Source organism: Salminus brasiliensis, chromosome 15, assembly GCF_030463535.1.
Source record: "Salminus brasiliensis chromosome 15, fSalBra1.hap2, whole genome shotgun sequence".
Taxonomy (NCBI): Eukaryota; Metazoa; Chordata; class Actinopteri; order Characiformes; family Bryconidae; genus Salminus; species Salminus brasiliensis.
This window is the reverse complement of record NC_132892.1, coordinates 3,013,166-3,038,449: the sequence shown is the minus strand read 5'-3', so window position 1 is coordinate 3,038,449 and position 25,284 is coordinate 3,013,166. Positions and strand designations below refer to the sequence as shown.

At 45.4% G+C, this 25,284-nt stretch overlaps 1 protein-coding gene across 1 annotated transcript; it reads left to right on the top strand.

The window, feature by feature from the left end:
- The first annotated feature begins 9,013 nt into the window (after nucleotides 1-9,013).
- abcb6a (ATP binding cassette subfamily B member 6 (LAN blood group) a) lies at nucleotides 9,014-25,082 on the top strand. Its single transcript, XM_072657208.1, has 20 exons — nucleotides 9,014-9,098; nucleotides 10,048-10,593; nucleotides 14,051-14,191; nucleotides 14,321-14,510; nucleotides 15,136-15,228; nucleotides 15,421-15,613; nucleotides 15,718-15,839; nucleotides 16,413-16,522; nucleotides 17,378-17,443; nucleotides 18,572-18,697; nucleotides 19,361-19,437; nucleotides 19,527-19,590; nucleotides 19,681-19,766; nucleotides 20,000-20,057; nucleotides 20,416-20,520; nucleotides 20,851-21,025; nucleotides 21,114-21,226; nucleotides 21,995-22,089; nucleotides 22,170-22,238; nucleotides 23,050-25,082. Exons 2-20 carry the CDS (start codon nucleotides 10,081-10,083, stop codon nucleotides 23,207-23,209), a joined length of 2,556 nt encoding a protein of 851 aa, XP_072513309.1. The 5' UTR covers nucleotides 9,014-9,098; nucleotides 10,048-10,080; the 3' UTR covers nucleotides 23,210-25,082.
- Nucleotides 25,083-25,284: the final 202 nt, after the last annotated feature.

The window sequence follows — 25,284 nt, the reverse complement described above, 5'->3', positions numbered from 1 at the left end:
CTCGCAGCAGCCTCTTTTGTCTGAGTGCTTTGCGCAGCATGTCGCCTTATTCAGTCAAAGACTAGAAGACAATAGACCACCTGACTAACACAGATTACAATAGCTAGAGACCCCCCATGATTTTCTTATGGCTCTGAACCCCACTAAAGGGATAATGGTGTGATAGCTGTGAATGCGGCACTGACTGATCCGGCTGTGCACCCTCTGTAGCAAGCAGTGTGTGTCTGTGTGTGTTTTAATACATTTTGTGGACCACCATAACTAGTTGCCATCATAACTGGTTGCCACCATAACTGGTTACCGCCGCTGCAGCCAAACACCTCCTAACCGTATTCCTCAAGCTGGCATTCAGCCATACTGCAGGGCTTTCGAAGAAGAACTGCACAAGACAGGTGTTTCTAATAAAGTGGCCAGTGTGTAAGTACAAGGTGAGTGTTTCTAATAAAGTGGCCAGTGTGTGAAAGTACAAGGTGGGTGTTTCTAATAAAGTGGCCAAAAAGTGGAAGTACAAGGTGGGTGTTTCTAATAAAGTGGCCAGTGTGGAAGTACACGGCTGGTGTTTCTAATAAAGTGGCCAGTGTGGAAGTACACGGCTGGTGTTTCTAATAAAGTGACCAGTGTGGAAGTACAAGGTGGGTGTTTCTAATAAAGTGGCCAGTGTGGAAGTACACGGCTGGTGTTTCTAATAAAGTGGCCAGTGTGGAAGTACACGGCTGGTGTTTCTAATAAAGTGACCAGTGTGGAAGTACAAGGCTGGTGTTTCTAATAAAGTGACCAGTGTGGAAGTACAAGGTGGGTGTTTCTAATAAAGTGACCAGTGTGGAAGTACAAGGCTGGTGTTTCTAATAAAGTGACCAGTGTGGAAGTACAAGGTGGGTGTTTCTAATAAAGTGACCAGTGTGGAAGTACAAGGTGGGTGTTTCTAATAAAGTGACCAGTGTGGAAGTACAAGGTGGGTGTTTCTAATAAAGTGGCCAGTGTGGAAGTACAAGGTGGGTGTTTCTAATAAAGTGGCCAAAAAGTGGATGTACAAGGCTGGTGTTTCTAATAAAGTGGCCAGTGTGGAAGTACACGGCTGGTGTTTCTAATAAAGTGGCCAGTGTAGAAGTACAAGGTGGGTGTTTCTAATAAAGTGGCCAAGGTGGGTGTTTCTAATAAAGTGACCAGTGTGGAAGTACAAGGTGGGTGTTTCTAATAAAGTGGCCAGTGAGTGGAAGTACAAGGTGGGTGTTTCTAATAAAGTGGCCAGTGTAGAAGTACAAGGTGGGTGTTTCTAATAAAGTGGCCAGTGAGTGGAAGTACAAGGTGGGTGTTTCTAATAAAGTGGCCAGTGTAGAAGTACAAGGTGGGTGTTTCTAATAAAGTGGCCAGTGTAGAAGTACAAGGTGGGTGTTTCTAATAAAGTGGCCAGTGAGTGGAAGTACAAGGTGGGTGTTTCTAATAAAGTGGCCAGTGTGGAAGTACAAGGTGGGTGTTTCTAATAAAGTGGCCAGTGAGTGGAAGTACAAGGTGGGTGTTTCTAATAAAGTGGCCAGTGTAGAAGTACAAGGTGGGTGTTTCTAATAAAGTGAGCTGTGTTACTGTGTTTGACCCCATGTCCCAGCACTGTATAAAAACAAACCCCTCTGTGTGTGTGTGTGTGTGTGTGTGTGTATGATGCTGAAAGTAAGCGTCAGGTCCATGAATAGGGAACTAACATTCAGGATTTATTGGCTGCTTAATTGACATGACTGCTGACAGAACATCAGTCCTGCGAGGGGTCCTGCTCGCTGTCCCTGCCGCTCTGTACTAATAGCAGGCCCTGGGAGCGTCAATAAATCACCTATTTTAATCCCTTTGTGGCCCTTAGCCCGAGATAAAATAAAAAATATCACATCATATTTCTTCTGTTGTCAAAACATGCCGGCTGAGGAAGGGCTGATATCTGAGAAGCGTATCCCGAGAACAGTCCATGTGGGGAACTGGATGAATGATGCTATCCCACCACTCCCAGCACAACAACATCCCAAAGACAGTAAACGTATGAGTGGAAGGATTAGCGCAAGCAACTGTAAACTGTAAACAGTGAACACAGATTTGGGTGTAAAGTGACCCCCAGCAGCATTTCAAGAATGTGGAGAATTTAAAGTGCAGGTGTGCAGTGATGTTTAGGGGCTGTGTGGTCAGTCTGTGTAAATTGTGAAGGAGTGACCAGTTGCTGAAATGTTACATTTGCCACACATTCTCAAAAACTATGATACTGCTGGGCTAATTATACTCATTTACTCACTCATAATTATGTTGGTGTTTAGTAAAGATAGTAGTTCTATATAGAAACATGATAATACAGTATATCTGTATAATAAAACCAACCTTCCAACCAACCAGCCAACCATTCAACCACTGAACCAACCAACCAACCTTCCAACCAACCATCCAACCCACCGATTTACCAATCAACCAACTCACCAACCATTCAAACAATGAACCCACCAACCAACCTTCTAACCTAACCAACCAACCCACAAACCAATCAACAAACCTTCCCCCCACCAACTATCCTTTCAATCAACCTACCAAACCTTCTAACCAAACATCCAACTCACCCACCAACCCACCAACCAACCAAAATGTCTAACCAACCATCCAACCCACCCACCAACCATCCAACCCACCCACCAACCATCCAACCTACCAAAATGTCTAACCAACCATCCAACCCACCCACCAACCATCCAACCTACCAAAATGTCTAACCAACCATCCAACCCACCCACCAACCATCCAACCTACCAAAATGTCTAACCAACCATCCAACCCACCCACCAACCATCCAACCTACCAAAATGTCTAACCAACCATCCAACTGATCCACAAACCAATTAACAAACCCACCCACCAACCATTCAAATATTAACCCACCAAGCTATCTTCCAACCATCCAACCCACCCACCATCCAACCTACCCACCAACCAACCTACCAAACCATCCCACCAACCAACCAACCATCCAACTAATCAACCAGCCAACCAACTGACCAGCACACCCACCCACCAAATCAATCAATCAATCACATTTCCTTAATATATCCTTAATATTATCATTTGTGCCTCAACATATAAATTGATGCTTCTCTTTTTTGGTTTCTTCAGTTTCACAACTTCATTTAGAAAAACAATAAAAACCCACTTACCTGGATCAGGTGGTGCTAAGAGAAGAAGGTGTAGGACCACCCATTTACCCATTTATTAAGTAATGATGGGTTTTAGCTGTATGTTTTGGTTAAGGCCACTTAGAACCGTAATAACCTTCTAAAAATACATATTAGATCCCCCATCAGTTCCGTTAGAAAGTTCAGATTTGGGTGAAAATGTGAGAAGTAGAAGTAAAAATTCGCCGAAAAATAAATAATGACTCCAGTAAAGTTTAGATAACCAACATTTCTACTGAAGTAAAGTAGTGAAGTATCTGTATTTAATTACTTGACCTCTCTGGACCTAAACATCAGTGGGCAGGTACTGAAGCAAGTGGCCATTGTCCTGTGTTATAAGTCTTTCCTGCTCTACAGCTCGGTCATCTCATTGACTAGTGATGGAGCGCTTCTTTAACTTCTTCTGTTAGTATTGATTCTAATGTTGCTTCTAATTCTAATGCTGTTTCCCCAGCAAATGAACTCTTCCTGGCTGGATAAGTAGCCCTCCATATCGTTTAATTCCCATGTGGCCTTCAAGCCTTCAGCTCTGGACTACGTTGTGTCTGGACCAACAGGAATATCAGATGACCGCGGTCGGCCAGCGCTGGGAAAAAAAAAAAAACCCGACCCCGTGGCCCTTCGATCCGGCCGAGGAAGGTACGAGGAACGAGGAAGAAGACAAAAGGCCTTGTGTCGTGCGGGGAGACGACCCCTGTCACATGTCATAATGAACTGCCTTAATTAAGACTCGAGTCAACAAAAAGGAAGGTTGATAATGGAGGAAGCAATTTAATTAGCCTCCTCTTACGGCTCCTATTTCCAGACACTCAGGAAACAATTAAGTCCCTCTTAGCGTGCCTAATGGTCTCTGAGTCTGGCTTACTGGGCCTTATTCTATTAATAACCCATAAACGATGAGGAATCTTCAGGCTCTGAAGACATGACATCGAGAGCCATTTAGGAAATGGCACGGACATCGAGAAGAGGCACCATTGAGACTGACATTGCGGCCGAGCCTGCTTACCTGGGATGAGGGATACAGGTTTGTTGGGCCTGATGGGTGACCTGGGCAAAAGAAGCCCATCTGTGATGTTCTAGCCGAGTCAGACTGGGCCAGAATGCAGGGGTCAGTACCAGGGTCATGGGTGCCCGAGGCTCATTGAAGCGATCTATGGAAGCTTAAAGCATCTGCTGCTTACGTCCTGGTTCCAGGTACCAACGGACCAGCTTCAGGGGTCTTGTGGAGGCCATGTCTCTGTGGGTCCAGTAGTGTATTTTTGGCGGCACGAGGGGGACCTACCAATATTATGGAGCTTTTGCCATATAATGGTATGGCTGACCTCTAATGGACTGTGGAGTGAATGGTAGATGTGAAGTGAGGTGGACAATCTGATAACCTTCGATGTGTGTGTTGGTCAAATGGCTAGTAGAGACCATCAGGGGCCATTAGGGGAAGTTCGCAGGGCTGAAGACTCACTCTTGCATTAAATAAATAAATATTATTTATTTTAAAATAATAATAATAATAATAATAAAATGATAAAAGATGACACCCCCTAGGCTACTTCCGTACTGTTCCCTTGCCATTTCCCTTCGTAACAAATCCTGGCAAGCGTCGCAATCCACAACGTTTAAATGCCTTAATATATCTGATATTTAAAAACTGTAATATATTTAATTTGCTTTATATTAGACAGGACTACTAATAGAACCTCATTATTGCTCTATTTTGCTAGCCGCTAGTTAGCAAGCCGCCAGCTACACAGCTAGCTAGCTGTAACCAAGCACAAAGGCAATACCCCACAGTCCTAAAGCCAAACGATTAGCCAGACACAGCAAATTTCCACATAGTATAGCTAGTAAATGTAGGACTACCACCCCAAAAGTCACCCCACCCCAGACAAGGTCAAAAATCGATGGACGAGGGCCCAGAGTGGTCCAGCGGTCATGCTATCAGCAGTAGAGGCCCCGGGTGAGCACAGTTGGCCTTGCTCTCCTCAGGGTGGGTAGATGGCGTCCTTTCCCCACATCACTGCTGGCCATCGCTTCCCTCCAGGCGCTGTTGCTCTGGCGGCAGTCCATAGTCTTCACCTTCACTAGCGTTGGGTGACTGGCGATCCAAATTGGGGAGAAATAGGTTAAAAAATTAAAAATAAATAAATAAATAGATGTATATATTCTTTTAAAGAGCTAGCTAGGTTAGCTGCATTGCTAACTGGTCACATGAATTCAAATAAATTAACGCATGTGCTAAAGAACGCAGAACCTCACAGTGACGATGTGTTGTTAGCAAGCTATAGAGATTACAGCTGGTTAGCTTTTAGCCTTACCTCTCTCTCACTTCCCTGGGTTTCTTGAGTCTTACCTGTAAATAAAAAGCTCCAGTTCTGTTCAGCCGAGGTAGTACAGTTAGTTTCTGAGGAAGCGGACGTCGGACAGACGAGTGGATGATAGCTAGTTGGCTAGCGTTAGCTTTTAGTCTAGCTTTTAGTCTAACTCGGTTTCGGTTCTGGAGGTACCGAACCCTCATTATTCAGCTGTTTTTCTGAGGAAGACACAGTTTTCCATTCCTGAGGCAGTGTTACTACCCTTAAAGGAGCTTTCTGTCCTTAAAATGCTAAGCTAACAGGCTTTTTCGTCATTCGGCTTGTGCAACAATGCCAAAATACCACCATGTTTTTACACCAAAGCTCAGGAATTTGCTCTCTCTGCTTTCCCGCTGCAATAACATCTTTTTTTCAGTTTTAGGGTTTATTTAATCGCCTCCTGTCCGGCATATTGACGTTACACCTGTGGAACGTTTTTTTTAACGAATAAGGCCTGAAACAATAAGGCTAATTCCTGAGTGCTCTGACCGTTCCCACCGGACTTCTGAAAGCCAGCGTCAGCACTTCCATGTGTAGGCTATAGTTTCCATCTTTACTGTTGGCACGCCCATGCAATCCCAAACGAGGACTTAGCTGGTATCCTGCTTTGCTAGTCTAGTCTAGCCGTGGCATTCCGGGGTCTTGCTGGTCAGGGGTTTCGTCTGTTGGTGGAAACGCTTTCCTGTTTGCATTAAAGCTGTAATAAACCAGGTTCCTGGTGCCGACGAATGTGAAAACAGGATTTTCTGTGGGAGCACCTTTGCAACCTTCTACACTTATCAGGTTCGCCCATAGCGGGCCTTGTTATTATTGCGACTACCACTCACACAGGTGGTTGTTTTTATGCAGAGTCGGGACGTCGGGACGTTGGTCCAGACGTCCGGCTAAGTACGGCTGCTATTGATAACCCAAATTCAATAATAATTACAATCAGCCATAACATTAAAACCATGTTACTTGACATGAAGTAAAGAGCTTGGCGGCTGTCAAGAGGTGGGAGGTGAGATCACCAGACTGTGATGTTCTAGATGACCACTGGGTCAGAACATCTCCGAAACATCAGGCCGGTCGTGTTGCGAGTCCCCAGTGTAGGTGGCCAGTATGGATCCTGGTGTACGGTGGTCAGCAGGCTCATTGATGCCACCCACCGAGGCCCGACCTCACAACTTACAGGACTTAAAGAAGGACCTGCTGCCAACGTTGGTCTTGGTGCCAGATCCCACAGCAGGGGTCTAGATAATACCTTCAGAGGCCTGTGGAGTCCATGCCTCGGTGAGTCAGAGCTGTCAGTTTTACTCGCTCGCTAATCTGAACCTCTCGCTGCCGACCGAAATGTAATAAAGCAGTAAGCGATATTTAATAAAGTGATCTTTTTAGCAATTCAATTAAATATTAATTAAATATCAAAGTTTTCCAATAATAAAAAAAAAGCTCAACAGTAATTTAGGGCAAATCTCAAAAGCATGTGTTGCCCCCTAAGTAGCACACTACGAGGGTCGTTCACTAAACGCTTCTTCGCCCAAATAGTTCGTTACTATTTCATTTGATCTGAGCCACTGGAGTCCTAATTTAGCACCCAGCCCACTATTAGGGTGCAGAAGACGTAGCCGTAGCCGTGGATGAAGCAATAAGTCAGTGTAGTGCACTTTGTAGGGACTAGGGAGCTTCCAAAAGGCCTAGAGTGCCGTTTCCCAGACGAAACTACTCTCGTACCCTGAAAATAAGAGCACGATTGGTTGATTCCGCTCTCAGGTTTTATTTATACAGAGTTAATCGATATTATCAGGCCTTCACCTCGGCTCGCTCGCTAATCTGAACCTCTCGCTGCCGACCGAAATGTAATAAAGCAGTAAGCGATACGTGCCTGTGTTGACAATTCACTGCCGGGATAGCAACGAACGTCTGACTGTTGACGTCTGCCTAGGTTGTTTTCGGTCAGAACTCGACCCGTTCACACCTCATTTCAGGACCACCGGTGCCCACCCATCGTAAGCACCTTTGCTGTTTAAACATGCATTAAGATGCAGTGAATTAAACTGAAGGCTGGAAGGCCCTGAGCTTCGCCCGCTGGTCAGACCTACGGCCTCCAGTGCGGTTTTAGGCCTCTCTGCTCATGTTCTGTGGGTAACAGCACGAGCAGCGGGCTCCACCAGCCCCCCAGACTTCCATTAAAACACGCAATGAGTCCGAAACGGACTCAGCTCAGATTACCCGACACATTAACCGAGATACAAGACATTAGCTACATGATCATTTAATGATCGGGAGGTCCAAAAACTTCCAGACATCCAGACAGCGCCGCCTGCAGACTGGCGGATGGAGTAACACTGCCCTCTGCTGGCCGGCTGTTCAATCACTCCATTGCCCACCAACTTCTCTCTGTGGAGACTTCCTTACATTACTTTTTGTTTTTTAATTACTTCATATTAATTTATATTTTTATTACATTTAATTTATATTTTATTGTATAAATATATTTAGATTTGAATATATTTATGAAAATAATTAATATTAATATCAGAAACCGAGACGCTGCATTGAGGTTTTGTTTCCCACCCGTATTCCGGCAAGACCCGCCTCCTGATTTGACGGCTGATACGTCGTTGCAATTGGTGTAGCAAAACAAGATAATAATAATAACAATAATAATAATCATAATAATAATAATAATAATAATAATCATAATAATAATAATAATAATCATAATAATAATAATAATAATAGTGCAATTAAATATTACAATTTTCCAGCGATCTAATAATAATAATAATTTTATTAATAATAATTAAAAAAAAGGTTAACAGTAATTTAGGGCAAATCTCAAAAGCATGCGTTGCCCCCTAAGTAGCACACTACGAGGGTCAAATAGTTTGTTACCATTTCATTTGATCTGACCCATGGGAGTCCTAATTTAGCACCCAGCCCACGATTAGGATGTAGAAGACGTAGCCGTAGCAATAGTCAGTGTAGTGCACTTTGTAGGGACTAGGGAGCTTCCGGTTCGGCGTTTAGCTCCGCCCAGATTTGACGGCTGATACGTCGTTGAAATTGGTGTAGCAAAACAAGATAATAATAATCATAATAACAATAATAATCATAATAGTGCAATTAAATATTACAATTTTCCAGCGATCTAAAAAAGTAATAATAATAAAAAAAAAGCTCAGTAATTTAGGGCAAATCTCAAAAGCATGCGTTGCCCCCTAAGTAGCACACTACGAGGGTCGTTCACTAAGCGCTTCTTCGCCCAAATAGTTCGTTACTATTTCATTTGATCTGAGCCATTGGAGTCCTAATTTAGCACCCAGCCCACGATTAGGGTGCAGAAGACGTAGCTGTAGCCGTGGATGTAGCCGTAGCCAGTGTAGTGCACTTTGTAGGGACTAGGGAGCTTCCGGTTCTGCGTTTAGCTCCGCCCAGACTTCAGTCCGCTCGCCTGAACGCGGGTGGGAAACGAAGTCCGCGGCATGGACGGAGCCGCTGTGTTTACAAGGGCAGAGCCGGGACGCGTTTAAGGACTGTGAGAGCCGCCCGAGCCGCTGATTTAGCTTCACAGAAGGTGAGTGTGTGTGTGTGTGTGTGTGTGAGTGTGTGTGAGTGTGTGAGTGTGAGTGTGTGTGTGTGTCGGACGGAGGGTGCAGCGGCGCTGCGGTGGTTGTGGCGCAGCTGCGTTTGGCTGGGGGTGAACGCCAGGGCGCCGGTGGAGCCAGCATGGCCTCAGACAGCCCGGAGGCAGTGCTGCAGTCTGCAGCCTTTTATAATTAGGATTTAAATATGTAAATTATTACATTACTGTAAGTTAGAGTTGGTGTAAGTGCTGTCTGACTGAGGGTGGGGGTCTTCTGTAGCGGGCTGGCCACTGTTTACATGGTGTTACTAAACACTCGTTGATCACCATTGATTATTAAAGCAGATAAATGGTGGATTTGGTTGTTAGTTATTATGTTTAGGGGATTTTAACCTTCATCACTTCAGCTGTAAACACTCCTTTACTGAGTGTGTGTGTGTGTGTGTGTGTGTGTGTGTGTGGCTGTGGATTTGCCGCTCTCGCAGTGCATCATGGGTCTTGTAGTTGTACGGGGCGCCTCCTTTTCTTTGAAGGAATTATTAAATAATTATTAAATTAAATCGTGTTTTTTTTCTAATAAATATCTTTAATATAAAATAGATAATTATAAAAATAATCTTATAATAATACCATTAAAAAATCTCGTATTTCCAAAAAAAAATTATTTTTTTTATATTATTTTGGGATCGTGTCGTAAAGTTAATGTACATGTTACGTCATACTTATGACCTGAAACGCCTCGTAATTACGAGGAAATGTCTCATTATTATTATTATGAGACTCAGAATGGTGCCTACACAGTGCCCCTGTATGGTCAGTGGGGCTGATGATTGTCCGAGTATATTTTCCAAACCAGGTGGTCATAATGTTCTGATAGGTCAGTTCCAATGGTGAAAATGTGCAAATTAAAATTCTCTGCTTTGAATATTTTAACATACAGGCCCTCTCCCGACGAGCGCATCACCCAGCCGCCATGGCGGTACTGCAGAGCTACTGCGAGGCGGGGGTCTCAATGCACCAAGTATGGGTGGAAGGCGGCATGACCCCCTGCTTCTTCTTCACCCTGGTCCCGTCCGTCCTCCTCAGCCTCGCCCTCGTCCTCGGTGCCCTCCACGGCCTGTGCTACGGCCGCTATGGCGCAACGATGGAGCCGAAGTACGTGCCGCGCTCTCGCCTCTACAACCTGCAGATGCTCCTCTCGGCGCTGCTGGTTCTCCAGGCCGTGGTCTGGACGGTGGTCAGGGCGGTGCTGGAGGGGCTCTACGGATACGTGTTGCTTTACGGCTGCCTGACGGCCCTTGGGTGGATCTGGGCCTGCGTCTCGCTCAGGCTGGAGCGCAGGAGGGTCCTGGTGAGGGAGCGGACGAGAGGGCACAGCGCCGTGCTGCTGCTGTACTGGGCGCTGGCGTTCGCGGCCGAGAACGTGGCCTTCGTGTCCTGGACGAGCCCTCAGTGGTGGTGGGGGCTGGAGAACACTGAGCAGCAGGTGGGTGATGGAGAAACGTCAGACACGGCAGTGCTGCTGGAGTGCTTAAACACTGTGTCTGTCTATTAGACACAGTTTGATCCATAAGTAGTGATAATAGAGGCTTCAGAGGGGAAAAACATACAGTGTAGACCAAAACTGAGGCCGATATGTTTGTTTCATTATCTATCATCAGTAAACCATGATCGGTAAGGGGTGAACAAATTGATTACGCTAAATATTGACTGTATCCATTATTAATTATATATCAATTGAGTTAGAATTGTAATATTTATGGAGGACAATATTATTTTTAACTAACTCAGCTGTTTTCCAGCTGAAAGATACGAGCAGCACATGGTTACAATAGTAGCGCTAGCTGAGGAAACTTAGCCTTAGCATTTGTTTGTTTTCCAAAAGGCTCAAAATAATTTACGGAATTTAACGAAATGATGGAAATTTTGCGTGGCTTATGGGCTACGTTACGAACGCTACTTGGGGAAAACTATGAAAAAAGTGTCTTAAGAGAATATTTTTATGATTTTTTGGCAATTATATTGAAAAACATTTTCTTTTATTAGACTTATAATTATATTATATGGAAAGTTTCCAACATTCAGCGAGCTGTGAAGTTGGTTACCCACCAAAACCCCCAGCTAATATTCAGATTTCGTCTGAAACTGATGTAGAGCACAGTTAATGTTGATCTCTATGGAGTTTTATAAGCGATATGAAAGTTATTGCCAGTGGCAATCAGCGGGGTCCAAGCACCTGTGGCTTAATATGGAGCCAGTAGAGCAGTTTCTAATCATGGCTGGCCGTGTGCCTATCATTTATAATAAAGCAGATTTCTGGACATAAATTGTCTTAAAAATCCCTGTTAAAAACGATTAGCCCTGTATTTTAGTCTGAGATTGAAATTGAGACTCAACCCCCGTTAGACAGTACAGCCAATATCCCCCATGGCACACTATCGCATGGAGATGCTATGAGTGGCAAAAGAACCTGTTCAACCAGGCCTTAGGAACTTCCTGACCTTGATGACCGCTCAGCCTAGTGTCGGAGGAAGTGTGCCATCAACAAACACAGAAAAGTCATGATCCAGCATGATGCAGCATTACAGTGCCGTGGTGTTCGCCTGCAAAACCTGATCTCAGCCCTTAGGGTTAGCAAAGCTGGAGCACACATGACTCAGCATGTTGAACTCTAGCCCAGTTAGAAGGGGAACTGAAGCGAATGCCGTTCTCCAGCCCCCTAAACAAAAAAGAGATCCATAAGGTACTGAAGAAAGACACCTGATGATGATGATTATAATAACAAAAAAGTTTGTGGACACCCCTTCCAATAAACGCACCCATTTTGACACGCATTCCTGTGGAGAAGCACTGCCAATAGAATAGGACTTCCTGGAGCAGATCAACATGAACCCATTGACACCATGCTGTCTTATGCCAGGCGTGGGCTAGTAGAGGGGTACCCCCACACCCCCAGCCTAGTGTTTGATGGTGGGATCTTCAGTGGCGTCTGAACCTGGCCATCGGGTCTTGGGCTATTATATACAGGTGGAGGTGGAGGGAACGAGGGGTTGCCATGACTACAACTGAATATATATATATATATATATATATAATGTTATTTACCATCCAAACCCACCAGTGAACCCACACCCGTCTTCTGGGGTGGATACTGTATGATGGTAAAATGCCTTTCCTGTACCCCTCCACCCTCTTCAGACACCTCCTGCTTCCATTCACCACCATCACCACCAGCCATGACCAAATCCCTCCTTATCAAAGCTTATCGGTGCCGGTGTTTCTGAAGGTGACCGTGTACGCCGCTCACGTGAAAGTTGCTGATTCATGGCCGAGCCTGCCTGCATTCCTTCTCAGACTCTTTCTGACCACTCCCAGACGTGTTCCGCTTTGACCAATTAGGCAGCAGGCCTTCTCCACAAGCTCCTCCTCTGGATGACACAGCACTTCCTCAGCTGCTTTTCGTTACACAGGCTTGCCAGTGATCTGGATTGAGTTGGGTTTCAAAACATGTGGGTTTGTGGTGAACCACTGAGAATTGCCTTGAGTTGTTGGAATTTAGCCTACTTATATTACACACACTGTATGTACAAAAGTAAAGGGACACCTACAGGAGCTTTTCTGAAGCCTTAGGCATTAATACAGCAGCAGGTCTGGAGCTCTGCTGCAGTTACTGAGTCAGTTGGAGGCTTTTCTGCACTCTGCTCTGAGCTCAGCACTCGGCCCTGACCCTGCTCTGTAACTTTACGTGGTCTGACAGACACTCGGTGGCTGAGCTGCTCTCTGTGAGCTGTTCCTCCTAAACTCTTCAACTGTTTAATAATAACACCACTCACAGCTGATGGAGGAAGATCTAGGAGGGAGGAAATGGGGCTGGGGGCTGGATTTTACACACCTGTGTCAATGGAACTAATTCAAACACATAAATTCAGTGATTAAAGGCTGTGTCCCAATACTTTTGGCCATGATATATATATTTATACTTTATGCTTATTTGGGTTTATTCTAATGTTATATAGAGTTAATTACAGGTAGACACTCTCACTGACCACTGACTTTATGTTTATTTGGGTTTATTCTAATGTTATATAGAGTTAATTACAGGTATACACTCACTGACCACTGACTTTATGTTTATTTGGGTTTATTCTAATGTTATATAGAGTTAATTACAGGTAGACACTCTCACTGACCACTGACTTTATGTTTATTTGGGTTTATTCTAATGTTATATAGAGTTAATTACAGGTATACACTCACTGACCACTGACTTTATGTTTATTTGGGTTTATTCTAATGTTATATAGAGTTAATTACAGATAGACACTCTCACTGACCACTGACTTTATGTTTATTTGGGTTTATTCTAATGTTATATAGCGTTAATTACAGGTATACACTCACTGACCACTGACTTTATGTTTATTTGGGTTTATTCTAATGTTATATAGAGTTAATTACAGGTAGACACTCTCACTGACCACTGACTTTATGTTTATTTGGGTTTATTCTAATGTTATATAGAGTTAATTACAGGTATACACTCACTGACCACTGACTTTATGTTTATTTGGGTTTATTCTAATGTTATATAGAGTTAATTACAGGTAGACACTCTCACTAACCACTGACTTTACATTTATTTGGGTTTATTCTAATGTTATATAGAGTTAATTACAGGTAGACACTCTCACTAACCACTGACTTTACATTTATTTGGGTTTATTCTAATGTTATATAGAGTTAATTACAGATAGACACTCTCACTGACCACTGACTTTATGTTTATTTGGGTTTATTCTAATGTTATATAAAGTTAATTACAAGTAGACACTCTCACTGACCCCTGACTTTATGTTTATTTGGGTTTATTCTAATGTTATATAGAGTTAATTACAGGTAGACGCTCTCACTGACCCCTGACTTTATGTTTATTGATGGTTTAGGTGGAGTTCGTGCTCTGGATGTTCCGCTACTTTAGCTCTGGGATGCTGTTCTTCATAGGCCTTAAGGCTCCAGGGTTGCCACGACGACCATACATGCTCCTTATCAACGAGGATGAGCGTGATGTGGAAAATGGCGGACAGGTGTGCTCACTTGCCACTTTTTGCTTCCACTCTCTGGCCACTTTATTAGAAACCCCTACCCTGTAATTTCACTACCTGGCCACTTTATTGGAAACCTTTACTTTGTGCTTTCTTGGTTTGTTGCTCCAGCCTCTGCTAGGTGGTGCTCCTCAGACCCAGTCTGCATGGCGGGACTTTGGGAAGAAGGTGCGTCTGCTGGTGCCGTACATGTGGCCCAGTGGCAGCGCGCTCCTGCAGATGCTGGTCCTGCTCTGCCTGAGTCTGCTGGGGGTGGAGCGCGCCATCAACGTCTTCGTGCCCATCTACTATAAGAACATAGGTGAGGTGTCTGTGGACGTAATCGTTCGGACACAGTCTGGAGCTGCATTAGGAGTAGTGCTTTTGGGTCTGGCTCAGATTACAATTTGAACAGTACCAGTCGGGCCTGATCGGGTCGGGGCTCCAAGAGAGAGTTTAGTACTGGTGAAGCTGAATGCCAAGTCCCTCACGGGTTTCGGGTCAGACCCGGGATTCAGCTTCACCAGTACCAAAGATACTGATTCGGGTCGAGATTGGTTGTCCGATTGACCAGTATCAATGCCAGATGGAGTCGGGTCTCAAAGGTCTCAGAGGTTTCGGGTCAGTTTCGGATTTCAGACTGACCAGCACCGGCAGCATCCTGATCTGTTTGGGTCTAGTTCGGGTTTCAGATTGACCGGTACCAGTTACACCCATTCAGTTCAGGTCTCAAACTCATGGGTTCGGGACGTATTCGGGCCGGGCTTGGGCTTCACTTTCTTACCCAATAGAAATATTCTAAGCTAAGTTTTGGTGGAGTTGCACTGATATGGGGATTGTTGACAGAGACCAGTACCTGGTCATGTAACACACCTGCTGATGGGGTTGTTGCCGATGGCGATATGCAGAAGTTCCTGAAGTTCTGACGCTGTTGTTCTCATGTGCAGTGAACCAGCTTACCGGCGGGACTGCCTGGAAAACCGTGGCCACCACGGTGTGTGTCTATGTCCTGCTCAAGTTCCTGCAGGGTGGTGGGGCTGGTAAGTGCCTTTAATGGGTGTTTAATGATTGAACAGCATTAATTATAATGAATTAATTAAGTTGTCCTCCAATCACAGTCAATCGTCCGAATGTCTCGGGTGGTGTCCAGTCCACCGCTGTACCTGATTTTCCACTCCACCTTAAAAGGTGCAGCCTTTTAGGTCTCTGACCCTGTCTCTCCTCCTCACCAGGCTCCTCTGGCTTCCTCAGTAACATGCGCTCCTTCCTGTGGATCCGGGTGCAGCAGTACACCAGCCGTGTAGTGCAGGTGCGCCTGTTTGCCCACCTACACGCGCTGTCCCTGCGCTGGCACCTGGGCCGCCGCACCGGCGAAGTCATTCGCAGCATCGACCGCGGGACCTCCTCCGTGGACAGCCTGCTCAGGTCTGCCAGATTCGCTCCAGCTGCAGTTGTCTGAGAACCTGAGAACCAATTAAAAATGTCTGAATGATTATCATGTTTAATTGTATTGTTCTCTTTGGTCGCAGCTACATCGTGTTCAGCATCTTCCCCACCATAGCCGACATCGTCATAGCCATCATCTACTTCATCTCCTACTTCAACGCCTGGTTCGGCCTCATCGTCTTCGTCTGCATGGCCCTTTACCTCAGTGAGTATCTGCCCACAGCTCAGACACTTCTGTTCCTGCTTTTTTTTACTCTCACTTTACTAATGGCTTTTGTAATCAGACATGCACTATATGGACAAAAGTATTGGGACACCTGCTCATTCACAGTTTTTTCCCAAATCAACTGTAATTAAAAAGAAAAGGTTATCCTGTTGGAGTAATCGCCTCGACCGTCCAGATTTTGCACCTTCATCCATCATTCAAGAGCATGGGCAGTAAGGTGCCAATAGGCTCATGTGTATCTGCTCCTACATCTGCCTCAGCAATGGGTGCAACTTGAAGTAGCTGAATGCATACATTATATGGGGTGTCCACAAACATTTGGACATGTAGTGTACCAAACATAGCAAACCACGTAACCGGTGTAATACAAACCAAGCCCTGTTACAGAGATTGGACCAGTTGTCCCGTCCTGTCACAAATAGTAATGATGATTGTTGTTGTTGTTGTTGTTTATTGGTACATTTTAGTGTAATAAAGTAAAACAAACAACAACAAACACACTGATTTTGTTAATCGGTTGATTTATTTATTCATATTTTTCGGATCCGTCAGCTCTCACCATCATAATCACTGAGTGGAGGACCAAGTACAGGCGAGAAATGAACACTCAGGACAACAACGCCAAGGCCAAAGCAGTGGACTCCCTGCTGAACTTTGAGACGGTACCGTGTAACCCTCTTTCCTCCTGAAGCAGAATGCCCAGCTGCGTCTAATCAAACACGCCTGACTCTTAACTCTCTCTCTCTACGGCTGGATCCCAATCCGCCATCCATAGTATCTGTAGTCACACGAATAGCCTTCATTCTTCATGCATTCGTATGCGAATTTCAGAACCGTAGTCAACTATGACTTCCCACACCTGGTCTCTGCGAGATGAGCTAGCCAGCACCCTCAAGGCCACTTGAACAATGCCTCACTGTAGCTTCTATCAGTTAGCTGGGCTTTGGAGATAAGCGGTGGACACAGTGTGTGAGGAGTAGCTGATCTACGGCCTACGAAAGCTACTAAGAACCTACATCAATAAACAATGAAATTCTTACTGTGCAGTTCCTCCATTTACAGACCAGATTCTTATAAATATCAATAAAAAAGAGAGAAACTATAATCAAAAATGTAATAAAATTAAAAATCAATTCAATTCAGCTTCATTAAGAGTTGCAGAAGTTCATGTCTTCTGTTTCCCGCTCGAGGTCTGAGGCTAATGCAGCTAAGAAGTCGTAGGATCAAGATGTAGGAAGTAAAGGCTGTGTTTTGAAAAACCACATGTCTTGATCAGCTTTTAGCCTACGTCCTGTCACAGCTTCAGAGCAACTTCAGCCAAGGCAAACAGCAGCAGCTCCCCTGGCTTCAACGTCCGAGGGTCCTATTTCGGCGATCTGTTGCTTGGCCTTGGCTCGCCCCTAGTCCCGCTAGCTATTGACGCTGTGTATGTACTGTATGTGGAATTATTAAAAACACTGTATTAATATTGTAATGTTTACGATATGTTGTAAGTGACTGAACGCTGTTATCAACAGGTGAAATACTACAACGCGGAGAGCTACGAAGTAAGGCGCTTTGAGGAAGCAATCGAGAAGTACCAGGTAATGCCCCTGTGTTTAGCATTTGGCTTAGAAGCAGATATGAAAATGATGGTCTGAGACTAAATACAGGGATAATTACTGTGCAAATTTACTATGCAAATTTATATAATTAATATAAAAAACTATATATCAGAGCTATAATGGTGTATAGTGCTTGGTCCCCGAGGATTACCGCTGGTAATGAAATCTGAAGATAGCTACTGAGAAATTGAAGTAGTGTACATAAGGGATGAACCGATCCATCGTTTTCTGTTTCGATACCGATACATGAATTTTGCGCAGCGGTTGATACCTGATACCGATCCGATATCGTTGTTGAATTAATAAGCCATATACCTGATCATCGGGGAGAGGCTTAAGGCATCAGGTTTGAGATTTTTTACTAATTATTAACTGTGCTGGACCTCGGCACAGTGTTGTCAGGCTTTTATTCGGAAACTTTATTTTATTCTGAGGGGCAAATTCGAAGGTACTCAAAGTGTGTGTTTGGGGGAGGTTCCCATAGGAATTAATAGCGTGCAAAAGTTTGTGCACCCATCTTACATCACCAAGATACAGCAACAGTAGTAGCACCCAACCAATCCAACAATGTGGGAACACCCTGGAAACCACCTGAGACACCATAGTATGGCCTCCATCTAGTACCACCATCACTTTTCTATTTAGCATCAAACACCTGGGATACCATACCAGCCACTTAGCCAATAATACTACACATGCTAATACCGTAAGAGCCGTGCCGATTCGAAGTCTGCGAGACTAAAGATCGGATAAAACAAAATAAATTTAAAAATCTATATTTAAACAAAAAATAATAATAATTTGCATAAAAATAGTAATGCATTTCGGATGGTAGCTTTTAAAATCACGTCTGTCCTGATGAATATCGTGTATCGTGAAAATATCTTTAAATATCGTGATACGATATTTTGACCATATCGCCCAGCCCTAACCGATACTGATACTAACTGACCTAAATACTGGACTGATCCTGTTACTCTAGGGTATAAATGCTACACAGTGTTGCTTTAAGTACAGGGGGTGACGAATGACTTTGCCGAATTCTGGTGCAGTGTGTTCTTTTTCTGCTTACATCCCTGACATTGTTTCCCTCTGGACTCTGGACAGCTGCTGGAGTGGAAGACCAACGCCTCGCTGGCGCTCTTAAACCAGACGCAGAATCTGATCATTGGCTCGGGTCTGCTGGCCGGCTCGCTGCTCTGTGCTTACTTCGTCACCGAGGGCAAATTCCAGGTACTTGAAGTGTTGGGGAAGGGGGGATACAGCTATGCGGGATCCAGATATATGGGAACACCCTAACAACCACCTGAGACACCATAGCACTTACTTGGGATACCATAGAAATGGCCTAGAAATCACTTGGTAACACCCTAGCAACATGATAGTATTCATCTAGTACCACCATCACCATTTAGCATCAACCACCTGGGATACCATACCAGTAGGCAGTACGAAATTTGACCCCCCAAAAAATTAAATTAAATTAAATTTAATTAAATTAAACCTTATTTGATATTTATTTAGACATAAAATGATCAATTTAAAATAAAGAAATTTATAAAATCCATAACATGACCAGAAGAGTCCTATTTGAGTTGGACTGTGATCAGAGGATCGCTGGTTCGAACCCTGGTCACGCTGCTAGCCATCAGCAGCCGAGGCCCAGAGAGAGAACCCAGTTGGCCTTGCTCTCTCCAGTGTGGGTAGATGGCGCTATTTCCCCCCTCCCCACACTGCTTTACTGCGGTGCCGGCCGTCACCGGCGTCTGCAGGCTACTGGGTACTAGCCGGGTGAGAGGCTTGAGTTGAGGGGGCGTATGTTGGGGGGGGAGGGGGTGTTTGGGTAACTGACGAGTCAACAAATCATCGCTAACATGAGCTGTTCCTCACCTGCAGGTGGGAGATTACGTCCTGTTCGGAACCTACATCCTCCAGCTCTACACGCCGCTCAACTGGTTTGGGACGTACTACAGGTAAACCCTCCACCCGTTCCTCCGGCCTGCTCTGGCTCCCTCTCTGTCAGTCAGAACAAGCGGACCACCTGTCCCTGTTTCTCCTGCAGGGTGATCCAGAGGTCCTTCATCGACATGGAGAACATGTTCCAGCTCTTCACGGAAGAACAGGAGGTACGGTAAACGACTCGCTGCCTCACACCCGTGCCGTCTGACGGGCTTCCGGCGGCGTCTGACGGGCTTCTGTTTGTGATCTGGGTTCAGGTGAAAGACGACGTGAACGCTGGAGGTCTTCTCTACAAACACGGGAGGATTGAGTTCCAGAACGTCTTCTTCAGCTACACTGAAGGGTGGATATGCGCTGTTTGTGTTTGCCCACATAAATACGAATATCGTCGCCGTCCAATCAAAAACATGCATCTCCAAGTGGGAATGTTTGGCGTGATCTGGAGCATTTCTATTGGTCCGATCATCCAGAACCGATCGCGAGCCGCTACAGGGTCCAAAGGGACGAAAATGGAGATGCATGTCTTTTCCGTTGGACAGCAGCGATATGCAGACCTGACTTTTTCTGTCCTCTTAGGAAGGAGATCCTGAAGGACGTCTCGTTCACCGTCCTGCCAGGCCAGACTGTCGCACTTGTGAGTGAAACACACATGCAGTCAGCTGTCGCTACTGACCACGAACCGTACCTGCAGACCAGCTGGTTGGCTAGCTGTTTTAGGGGTTGCTAGTGACGACGAAGCGTTTGGTGATGTAGGTTCCATACCTGCAGATTAGCTAGCTAGATGCTACATTAGCCAGAGCTAATCTGGCTAAGCTTTTTAGTCGGCTAGCTGTGCCCTCTTTTAGACAGTTTATTAGGCACACCACACACACATTTGTTGTCCTGCCCAATAATTTAGGGGGGGGGGGGTTAGCTAGCATTTTAACTGATTACTCAGAGCAAATGACTGTCCATGAAGTCCTCGTGTCTCTCCTCTGTTTAAATGTCCACAGGTTGGCCAGTCTGGCTCCGGGAAGAGCACCATCATTCGCCTGCTGTTCCGTTTCTATGACGTTCAAGGGGGCTGCATCCGCATCGATGGCCAAGACATCTCCAAGGTGAGACCTGCTCGATTTGGCGGTACACCTCTCTGAGGACTGGGGTCTGGGCGTGGCCTTAATATTGTAATGAACGAGCATGACTGACGGCCCAGAGTTTGTATGTTACCATGGTAACGCACACAGCACCGAGATGGAGACGCTGTATATGGATACATAACATAATGGCGCTAAAGACCTAGCTCCGCCCCCTCACCGAGGAGCAGCCAGGCTAATCACCGGCACTGTCTCCAAGATGCTTTCTAAGTTAGCTTTAGCTTTAGCTCACTGGCTTTAGCTTTAGCATTAGCTCGCCTGGTTTAGCTGACGAAGTTCTTGGGTGTTCTACAGGTCAAGCAGGACTCCCTGCGGGCACACATCGGGGTCGTACCTCAGGACACCGTCCTGTTCAACGACAACATCCGCGAGAACATCCGCTACGGCCGAGTCGCGGCCACCGACCAAGAGGTGGAGGAGGCGGCCATGGCTGCTGACATTCATGAGAGAATTCTGTCCTTCCCTGAGGGTAAGTGGCTGGACCGAAGCCGAAGAGCTGGGTGAAAGGGGCCGATATGTCAGCGTGTTTTTTGGGTGTGTTTTTTCTCTTTTGTTAGGGTATACCACCCAGGTGGGCGAGAGAGGTCTGAAACTGAGTGGAGGAGAGAAGCAGAGGGTGGCTATTGCTCGCACAATCCTCAAAGCCCCCCAGATCATCCTGCTGGACGAGGTAAGAGAGATTTGGTTCACAGTGGTTCAATCCAGTGTCTCCCCGAAGATTGGTGATTGCTGGGCGAGGCTGGCAGTCGGCACGCTTACACTGCTGTAGGGATGCTAACGCCATGGTAACGATGCTGGGTGAGGCTGGCAGCCCGCACACTACCACTGCTGTAGGGATGCTAACGCCACTGTAACGATGCTGGGCAACACTGGCAGTCGGCGTGGTAACACCGCGGTAGCGATGCTGGGCGAGGCTGGCAGTCGGCACACTAACACTGCTGTAGGGATGGTAACGCCATGGTAACGATGCTGGGCGAGGCTGACAGCTGGCCCACTACCACTGCGGTAGGGATTCTAAGGCCACGGTAACGGTGCTAGGCGAAGCTGGCAGCACGCACGCTATCACTGCGGTAGGGATGCTAACGCCATGGTAACGATGCTGGATAACACTGGCAGTACCGCGGTAACACCGCTGCTTATGCTCTGGTCGCGTTGTTGAGCCAGCATGCTATCCCTGCGGGATGCTAACACAGGTCCACAGTACAGCTAGGCTAACCTTGCTAAAAAAAAACGCTGGATTTAGACTGTCAACAATCTCCTCTTGTTCCTCTGCCATTATCAATATCTGAGCCAAGACTCAATCAATCAATCAATCAATCAATAATCAGTCGTGCTAATTTCATTGTTGAGAAAGCTAGCATTCAGAGATGCCTCGTTAAGCTCTCTCACGTGGAAAACAGGCCATTCAGCACTGACACTTTTTAATGACCTCCGACAGGCCACCTCTGCCCTGGACACACAGACGGAGCGCAACATCCAGGCCTCGCTGGCTAAAGTGTGTGCCAACAGGACCACCATCGTGGTGGCCCACAGGTGAGGGACGCTTATTGACCGCCACACACTGGTACGTGTGTGTTTCCTGGGCTTGTCAGTAATCGCAGTGTCTGCTGCAGGTTATCAACCATCATCGCTGCAGATCAGATCCTCGTTCTCCGCGAGGGACAGATTGCAGAGAGAGGAAGGTGAGGAGCGGACTCTGCTTTCCTCCAAATCTACTGTTTCTAATAAAGCGGCCAGTGAGTCGATATGCAAGGTAGGCGTTTCTAATAAAGTGGCCAGTGAGTCAAAGCACAAGGTAGGTGTTTCTAATAAAGTGGCCAGTGAGTCGAAGCACAAGGTAGGTGTTTCTAATAAAGTGGCCAGTGAGTCGAAGCACAAGGTAGGTGTTTCTAATAAAGTGGCCAGTGAGTCGATATGCAAGGTAGGTGTTTCTAATAAAGTGGCCAGTGAGTCAAAGCACAAGGTAGGTGTTTCTAATAAAGTGGCCAGTGAGTCAAAGCACAAGGTAGGTGTTTCTAATAAAGTGGCCAGCAAGTAGATATACAAGGTAGGTGTTTCTAATAAAGTGGCCAGCGAGTCGATATGCAAGGTAGGCGTTTCTAATAAAGTGGCCAGTGAGTCGAAGCACAAGGTATGTGTTTCTAATAAAGTGGCCAGCAAGTAGATATACAAGGTAGGTGTTTCTAATAAAGTGGGCAGTGACTGGAAGCACAAGGTAGGCGTTTCTAATAAAGTGGCCAGCAAGTAGATATACAAGGTAGGTGTTTCTAATAAAGTGGGCAGCAAGTAGATATACAAGGTAGGTGTTTCTAATAAAGTGGGCAGCAAGTAGATATACAAGGTAGGTGTTTCTAATAAAGTGGGCAGTGACTGGAAGCACAAGGTAGGCGTTTCTAATAAAGTGGCCAGTGAGTGAAACTGCAAGGTAGGTGTTTCTAATAAAGTGGCCAGGTGTTGCGAGTCATCGCATGTCGTTTGCTGGTTCTGTTTTAGACATGAGGAGCTGCTGGCTAAGGGAGGCCTTTACTCGGACATGTGGCTTCGGCAGCAGCAGGCGCAGGACTCGGACTCTGCCTCTGACACAGAAGCCAAAGACGTCCAGCCTGAGAAGCTACAGCCGTCTGCGTCCTCTGCGGCCCACAGGGGTCACTGACCGCCTGCGTACACTAAGGACTGGTGTTGAGCCTCAATGGGTTTTGGGGGGTGGGGGGTGCACTGGTATCCTCTGACTGACTGTCCTGCTAGCTCGTAATGTTTAGTTTAATCTGCAGGTTCGATATGTGGCCAGTTTTTGAAACGGGTTGTAATTTTATTTGTTTTTCCGAGAGGGGGCGGAGCTCTTCTCTGGCTCTTCTCTGGCTCTTCTCAAGCTCTTCTCGGGCTCTTCAAAGTTTTCCAGTGGTGTTGAGAATCTACTGAGGAAGGTAAACACTTGTAGTTTGAGTTTTGAATATTTCATTTTCAACATTGAACCATCAAATCCAGCGTCTGCTCCGTGACTTCTGTTGTATTATTATGGGATGTTTTCAGTTACCGTCCATGGTCAGCTGATCAGCTGGCTGGTAGAGATAAGGTAGCCCTTAGCTCAACTAATCCTTTACTTTGGCTCCTCTGCTAGAGGGTGATGATGGCTGATGTGGTTCTATGAGCAATAAGAGGAACACTGAGACGGGTTGAATGTACAGTTTGTTAGTTCGTTCTTTTTTTTTGGTCAGTTTTCAGTATTTTATTATTATTGTTATTATTATTATTTTAATACTTTGATATTGACCACTCCATTGGCCAGGGGTCGGCGTTAAAAATGTAAGAATCACGTTATAGGTTCTGCATAAAATCGTACGTTCTATTCTGTCAGATTTGTGGCTTGACTGACTACTTCACTGCTTACTTCAGAATTATTAAGTAATTCATGTTAATTAAGCAATATTAAGGTAAGAATTATTATATTATTAATAGTATAATACAGAAAAAACAGACAGACGTTTGGGTGGACGTTGTAAACTTAGCACCTTGAGCCACAGATTCTTTGCTGGACATGATACCCCGCAAAACTCTACATTTTTGGTGTGTGGTGTTGGAAAGCTAGTTAGTGAGTTAGCTTTGCTCTAAATAGCGCTAATTAGCCTGTTGGAATGTTGGGTTAGTAGCGTCCCCAGCAGCAGCCTTCATTCACTCCGAATACGATACGACCACAAACTGACCACATCTGAGACCATCTGACCGGAAATTCCAGCACAATACGGCGCTAGAATCAAACTCTTGAAGGTGGGCGTGGCCAAATAAGGTGGCCTTGTTATTCGTTAACCACCATTCATCTCACCATGCAAGTCCTCCCAAATGTGTTCCATGATCTTGAGGTCCTTGGGTCCTCAAGGGTCCAGACCTGGACTCTGAGGTGGTCAGTCCATTGACCTAAGGACAGCAGAAGCTTCAGCAGTGTGATTTGGTGGAAGGATGGACCCCAACACCTGCGGACGTTGGGGAGCAGTTCTTGGGGTCTGCCGGATCTTGCAGGGTTCTTAGGAGTTTCGATTGGACGTTAGGTAAATGAAGGCCTCTGACTCTGACCGGGACAGCACTGCCTCACTTTCCGACAGTACTGACATTGCAGATTTATATATAGATTATATATAGATTTATATGTGTGTGTGAATGAGTCTCGTTGCTTGGTCGTTTATTATTATTATTTTTTTGGGGGGGGTGTTTCATATCAGTGGTGGTCATTTCCTTATGTTGGACACTACTGAAGTCCACAAACGGATGCTTTCTAAGCCGACGGATTATTGGACAGTTACTTTATATCTATAGTTTATATCTGTGTGGATTTGTGTGTGTGATCTGCCGACCATCAGCCTTTTAAATCACGTTCGAGAGTATGAGAGGACACTGAGTACTGCTGACCGATCAGCTGAATAACTGACTGGCACTGATCCAGGTTTTGCCTGGACTGGCCTGGTTTTGTATGTAAGCGTAGTGTTGGGTTTTGTTTGTATTTATAAAGGAGACGAATAAATTAAATGAATAAATGCTTCGTTTCTGTGTGTTTTTTTTTAGGCCTGTGTACCAGTGGTCAGCGTAAGGCTAGTGCACAGCACAGTCTGCCCGTTATAAGGGTTTTGTGGCCAATACTGATTAAGATTGGGTCTGTAATGTAAATAATAGAAGATAAGTGATATACTGAGGTCATGAGATCATTAAGGTAGCTCAATTTAGTGAAGTTTGAAAAAA

Excerpts from the sequence above, each read along its gene's own strand:
- abcb6a (XM_072657208.1), top strand. The coding sequence starts at position 10,081 with ATGGCGGTACTGCAGAGCTACTGCGAGGCGGGGGTCTCAATGCACCAA. Across the intron at positions 20,521-20,850 it reads ATGGCCAAGACATCTCCAAG|GTCAAGCAGGACTCCCTGCG; the intron begins GTGAGACCTGCT and ends GGTGTTCTACAG. Across the intron at positions 22,239-23,049 it reads CAGATTGCAGAGAGAGGAAG|ACATGAGGAGCTGCTGGCTA; the intron begins GTGAGGAGCGGA and ends GTTCTGTTTTAG.